This window comes from Micropterus dolomieu, linkage group LG19, assembly GCF_021292245.1.
Source record: "Micropterus dolomieu isolate WLL.071019.BEF.003 ecotype Adirondacks linkage group LG19, ASM2129224v1, whole genome shotgun sequence".
NCBI classification, from domain to species: domain Eukaryota; kingdom Metazoa; phylum Chordata; class Actinopteri; order Centrarchiformes; family Centrarchidae; genus Micropterus; species Micropterus dolomieu.
In genome coordinates, this window is record NC_060168.1 from 31,435,612 (window position 1) to 31,441,995 (window position 6,384).

At 41.0% G+C, this 6,384-nt stretch overlaps 1 protein-coding gene across 1 annotated transcript; it reads left to right on the plus strand.

The window, feature by feature from the left end:
- Positions 1–397: 397 nt before the first annotated feature.
- thoc3 (THO complex 3) lies at positions 398–5,363 on the plus strand. The gene is made up of 6 exons (XM_046030561.1): positions 398–602; positions 1,185–1,341; positions 1,926–2,130; positions 3,387–3,548; positions 3,779–3,879; positions 4,863–5,363. Exons 1-6 carry the CDS (start codon positions 423–425, stop codon positions 5,024–5,026), a joined length of 969 nt encoding a protein of 322 aa, XP_045886517.1. The 5' UTR covers positions 398–422; the 3' UTR covers positions 5,027–5,363.
- The last annotated feature ends 1,021 nt before the right edge of the window (positions 5,364–6,384 follow it).

Here is a 6,384-nt window from a genome sequence, read left to right on the forward strand (position 1 = left end):
GATGTTTATGTAACATTTTGTCCCGCAGGGACTCAGTTAAAATGTGCAGATTGAGGTTGGGGCACTGTGGATTAAATTATTCTTTGTGCATTGTAGGGGAAGCATGTTTCGGGCTTGTGTGAATGAGGGAGTCTTGAGACAGTGGGGCATGTTTTCCTGGAGTGCAGAAAGTATAGGGCAGAAACAAAATGTACTCGTTAATAAACTGTCAGGACTTGGAGTTAAGGCTTTTTCTGTTTTATCTTTGTTTGGGCACAGTGACGAGCATAAACTGATCTCCAAGGCAGTCCTTCAATTCTTGCATGACACAGGACTGTATGTAAGAATTTAGTTCAAACTTTGACCTGTGGAGGGCAGTAATACGCTCATAAGCGTCCACACTGCCGGAATCTTACAAGAAGAAGAAGATTTTCAAATTCAAGATGGCGTCGCAGTACTACCAAGAGATGCAAGAGAGTTTCAAGAATAACAACAAAAGTCGAGAATTCCCTGCTCACACAGCCAAAGTCCACTCGGTGGCATGGAGTTGTGATGGCAGGAGGCTCGCCTCCGGCTCTTTTGACAAAACAGCCAGCGTTTTTGTCCTCGAAAAGGACCGTTTGGTGAGTCGCTGTCCAGTTTTCTGCTCGCATGCTAACGCGTTAGCCTCGTTTCAGTCAGTCAATGAATGGATGTGCGGTTAAAATCCTGAAGTTAAAGCCGGTGAGCTCAAACAAAACGGTTATAATATGGCTCTACATGACACGAACTTACAAACACATCGACCTGTAAATTAGCCGTAGCCTCAAACGTCCCCCTCGCCTTGAATGTGTAAAATATTGACGCTGTAATAACTTCTGTTGCCAAACTTAACTGCTTTGTATCGTCGGCCTTAAATACTCAAAGCAGAAAGATTCTTGTTTCTTGAAGTTGATGTGTTTAAAAAAACAAGTCATCCCAAAAATTTGAGGTTTTCTTTATGATAAATTTTCTCCACTTCGACTTCACCTTGTCCTGAATTGGCCTTTTTACTATTACTATTTTAAATAGCTGAATGGACTGTGTAAATGTCAAAATGGGATTGTTGTGAACATTGTATTATGTTGGTTATACAGAGGCATCATTTAGTGAATAAGGGTTCAGCACTGAGGCCTTAAATGGGGCTGATGGATTTCTGTTAACGTTGAGTTTGTCTCTGTTTGCAGGTGAAAGAGAACAACTACAGAGGTCACGGTGACAGTGTGGATCAGCTCTGCTGGCATCCAACCAACCCAGATCTGTTTGTCACAGCATCTGGAGACAAGACCATTCGCATATGGGATGTCCGCAGCACCAAATGCATCGCCACCGTCAATACGAAAGGTAGGACCTTAGTTCAGTTAGCATTTAGTAAGAGTGGAGCGAGATGTGAGTTCTACTATGAAAGCAGAATATGTAAACAGCAATACTATGTGAGAACTTTTGTGGAAGTTGGCGTGGCTGCAAACTCGGCCGCTGAAGCTCAACAGTAGGACTCCAGACGCTAGTTTCACAGTCACGCTTCCTGAATGACCTCTCCTATGACTGGAAGAACAAACGAGACGCACTGCTCTGTTTTCCCTCTGTCCATCCTGCAAAACTCATAACCTGTAGGTTATTTAATTTATGGAGTCCTAAAAGCATGATTTTAGGGCATGACTTGTTAAAATTCTTTCAGAAAATGGGAAAGATTCTGTTTGATAGCGTGTACATGATACAAAAGGAAAATCTGAAAGGGAAGTGGTTTGGTGGGGAGATTTTTCAGGCTGGTGATGAGGAAACAATTTATTACTTTGTGAAGGAGGAAAAGAACTAAACGTTTTGTAATGTAATTAAATACTTTTGTTGACATTGTGTGAGCGCCGAATCCCCAATAAACCTCTGTCTTTGAGAGAGATTTTTAAAAAGTCTCATATCGTTTTTTTTAGGAGAGAACATCAACATCTGCTGGAGCCCTGACGGCCAGACGATCGCTGTCGGAAACAAAGATGACGTCGTGACCTTCATCGATGCCAGGACACATCGCTCCAAAGCAGAGGAGCAGTTCAAGTTCGAGGTGAACGAGATCTCCTGGAACAACGACAACGACATGTTTTTCCTCACAAACGGCAACGGCTGCATCAATATTCTGAGGTAGGAACCAAAGAGAGCGAAAACAAAATATAGCACCAGGCAGTCCTCTTCAGCAGCCTCTGAATTAGTATGTAGTTATTTTTTTTTACCCCTAACTACTACATATTTATGAAAAGCTGTGCTCTCAATCAGTTTTCTCACGCTGACACCTGCCAGCTGCCAAGTGATGCCACTATGCGCTGGAGGTGTGATGTTAGATGCTTGTACTTTTTGGCTGTTATTTTCCTGCAGGAAACACTTTCTGTAGTTATTCCAAATTCACACACCGCAGATACCAAGGCTGACAATGGAAGTCTATTAAAGAAACTCATCATCAAGTTGTGCATCTCTTTACTTCTATGCTGTTCCCTTGAAAAATTTGCTGAATATATTGGGTGACACACAGGGTGGGTTCTTTTATTTATAGAAATATGTTACAGGGCATGAAATAACTATCAAAAGTTACACGTTTCAGTTTGCCATATTAGGGTAAACAGCATGACCCTCAGGTGGCTCATTTATTGGAAAAATGTTTTGGTAATATGGATCCAGCGTAATAGAAAGGCTGCTGGGTTACTCTGGCATGGTATAGGAGGAATTTGCCACTAAAATAAAATGCAAAACGAACCTGCAAACAGTGGGTCATATGCTCCAAAACAATTCAAGGCACACAAGAAATCATTCATCCACTAATGCAACATATCACTAATGCACAATAGCTTTACTTGCAGCATGTCTGGTGGAACTAAAAATCTCTAGTTCTCTCCTTCCTGTAAGGATGTTTGTGTGGTCGTTTTCTGTAGTTTGCAGGATTTCATTTTCAGCCATTGTGGTGTCTTTACGCGATACCACAAGAGGAAGAAATAAAACATTCTTTTCCAAAGGTCAAACCAAATTAAACAAGCATGAAACGTGCGCTCGTCACCTGCCGTTATGTTTTTATTTCTGACCCATCTCTGCACAACATCGCTGTTCCCAAAGGAAAACCCCTTCCAGGTAAATGGAGCTTTTCTTTCAAGGTTCTTGGGTAATCCACACTTTATCTTATATTCACTGTCACCTCTCACTTTTTTGTTCACCTCTATACAACACATTTGTGGTTATTTTGTTTGTAAATGAACAAGTTAGAGTTAAAACACACAATATATATCTAGTGTCGAGGTCCTGTTGGATTTTTGTAACTTCTGCCAAGTCTCTGGTACTGTGTATTGTATAAAAAGTCTAGTCATGTGGTTCTGAGCTATAATTCCACTGTATGGTTTTTGTTTGTTATGCAGTTATCCAGAGCTGAAGCCCATCCAGTCCATCAACGCTCACCCATCCAACTGCATCTGCATCAAGTTTGACCCCACGGGGAAGTACTTTGCCACGGGAAGTGCCGACGCCCTCGTCAGCCTGTGGGACGTGGAGGAACTGGTGTGCGTCCGCTGCTTCTCAAGGTCAGTCTGTGGTCATTATATTCTGCATTTTAATCTCAAAATACACTTTAGAAATCTGTTCTAGTTGTGTCGGGGCATTTATTGATACATGAGTGTATATAATAACATGACAATGTGACTCATGCCACTTTATTTAACTATGACTTTGACCTGCGAGGTTAACTTTCTGAATCTATCCTTTCTTGGAATCATGGATTTTTTTTTTTTACTTTTCATTGCTGCTGACGTAGGCTTGACTGGCCGGTGAGGACTCTGAGCTTCAGCCATGATGGCAAGATGTTGGCCTCGGCCTCCGAGGATCACTTCATAGACATTGCTGAGGTGGAAACAGGTCAGTACGACAGTTTACCATGTCAGGCAGACCGACAGCAAACTGTGGCTTTTTAGTAACTGTATGTGAGACATGCGCACGAAGCAAACTTTGGAATTATTTCTCTTACGTAGCTGACAGGGAGGGAAAGCTCTTAATAAATACAGTATGTTTCAAACCCATTCAGACCAAGGGAGGCAACACATCCAACTTAGCAAAGGATTTCACCAGCAGACATGCCGACTTGTTAAAAGAATTCAAAGAGCGACAGGTTAGCGAATGTGACCGATAACATAATTACATGCCATCAGTGTAAGTCAAACGAGTTTGATTTATTGTGTGACAAGCAAACTTTTTTAGAACACCGTTAACGGTTTAATTTGGCTTTAGTTTTTATCTATCTTACCAGTGTGGCAAACGTCTATACAAACACAGCGTTCACACTGGTTATGTTAACTTTACCATAACTTGCAAGCTGCTACAAATCAGGTGTTCACAAGTATGCAGATCAACAAAACCAATTATATAAGTGATAAATTTATACAATTTGTTTTCACTCTGCAGCACAAACATCACTCAGGCAGAAGAACTTTTTGTTCCATTTTAAGTGGAATATCCCCTCCAGTCCTTTTGAGTCTGGTTCACAGGATTTCTGCCAGTTTGCTGAATATCAATGGAAAATAGCAGCTCTGGGGAAAAAAAACAGAGGAAGGCTTTCAAAGGTCTTAAGTGTCTCGAGGTTAATAGACATAATAATAATAATGTGCCATTATTGTGCTTCAAATTGCAGCCGGGGGACTTTTTTTTGCATGTATCACCCCTCTCTCAATTTTTTCTGTATCTGTACTCGCTGTCAAAAGAAAACTGCAGTTTAAAAGAAATACAATAGTTTGCCACATAATTTAAGTGGATCCAAGAATAGAGTCTACATTATCAGTAGCTGTGTGCTTTAGCATGGTGATGGATTTTGTTTTTCCACTTCCTCAACTGTTGCGTGGTTGTAGGAGAGAAGCTGTGGGAGGTACAGTGTGATTCTCCGACCTTCACTGTCGCCTGGCACCCCAAGAGGCCGCTGCTAGCCTACGCATGTGATGACAAGGAAGGCAAATATGACAACAACCGGGAAGCGGGCACTGTCAAACTGTTCGGTCTTCCCAACGACTCCTGAGACACGTCGGACGTTCTCCTAGTAAAACTAGTTTGCCTAAATTCTTGTAATCAGTTAGACCTCGAGAGGGAGTAAGCAAGGAAGCATCACAAGGAAATAAAAACTTCCTGTATGGCTCCAAGGATGCTGCTGCTTTGCATTTTGGTTGTAACTCATAGAGCAATGGTATCTTTTGCCACCAGCAGATGGTGCAGCTGTCCTAACTTTCCCTTAAAATAACTGGCTTCATTCCCTGTTTTTATACACGGATAGAAACACAACTCCCAGTGCTGTAATATATTGTTTTTATGTAAAATATGCATTGTTTTTTGATATTAAAATTGGTCCCTTTTATATATCTTGATGTCTCGATCCCTGATTGCCGAAATACAATTTGTGATGTTTATTCAATGTCAAATTCATGACATTTTTCTGAAATATGTCTTAAATAATCCAACATCAGTGAGATTTATATATTTATAAAATATGTACATTTATTTTTACAGTATCTTTGTAAGACTACGTTGCTTTTAATAAGCAGAGCTGTAGAAGAAAGCCTCCGCAGTTTTTATTTTAAAGGACCCAGCAGAGAGTCTGAGCTGGAAAACACTCACTTAATTACTCTGGACCTTGAACCATCCCTGCCTGCGTGCAGTGTGGGTGTGCGTATTGGATAAAGAAAGGATATGATGAGGGGAGATGAAATAAACACATACGCTAACCCGTACACACAACGCCACAGCCAATCATTCACACGTTTGCACCCATAAAACACTCCCACTTGTGCCTCTGGACACGAGCCAAACAGCCGATTGATGTCTTCGTTTAATATCATTAAATATTAAACGTTGTTCACTGTTATAATAAGTGGTTCCTCTCTTACTGCAGCAACAGAAAATCAGTTCAACCTGACAGGAATTTTGGCTTTTTATCATGTTTTGATTACATAATAACTCAGCAATAAACTGCTGCCAGATTATGGGTTTACTCAGGTGTTTGTTTCGTGCTCGAGTATTTCCATTATCAGAGACTTTGTGGTCGTCTTTCACTACCTTTCAGACAGAAATATTGTTCCTTTATACTGCACTCTATTTCTTTCACAGCTGGTTGATGAAGTTACTTTTCAGATTTATGAAATCAACATGCGATGATATCATAAAAATAAGGTAACTATATAATTTTTGTCTTCTTTAAATCTTTTCTTTCCTCATCCAATGCTCCCTTCTTTCCTTCCTTTCACCTATCACCTGAAAGTGGGCGTGTCAGTCTGTCTAAACCATTTTCTGTTGACCACTTCATCTTCATTTTTGTCAGGACAGACGTACGCTGTGTGAGGCTCTCGGCCTGGGCCGATGACAGGTGGTCACTCCCTTTCCCCG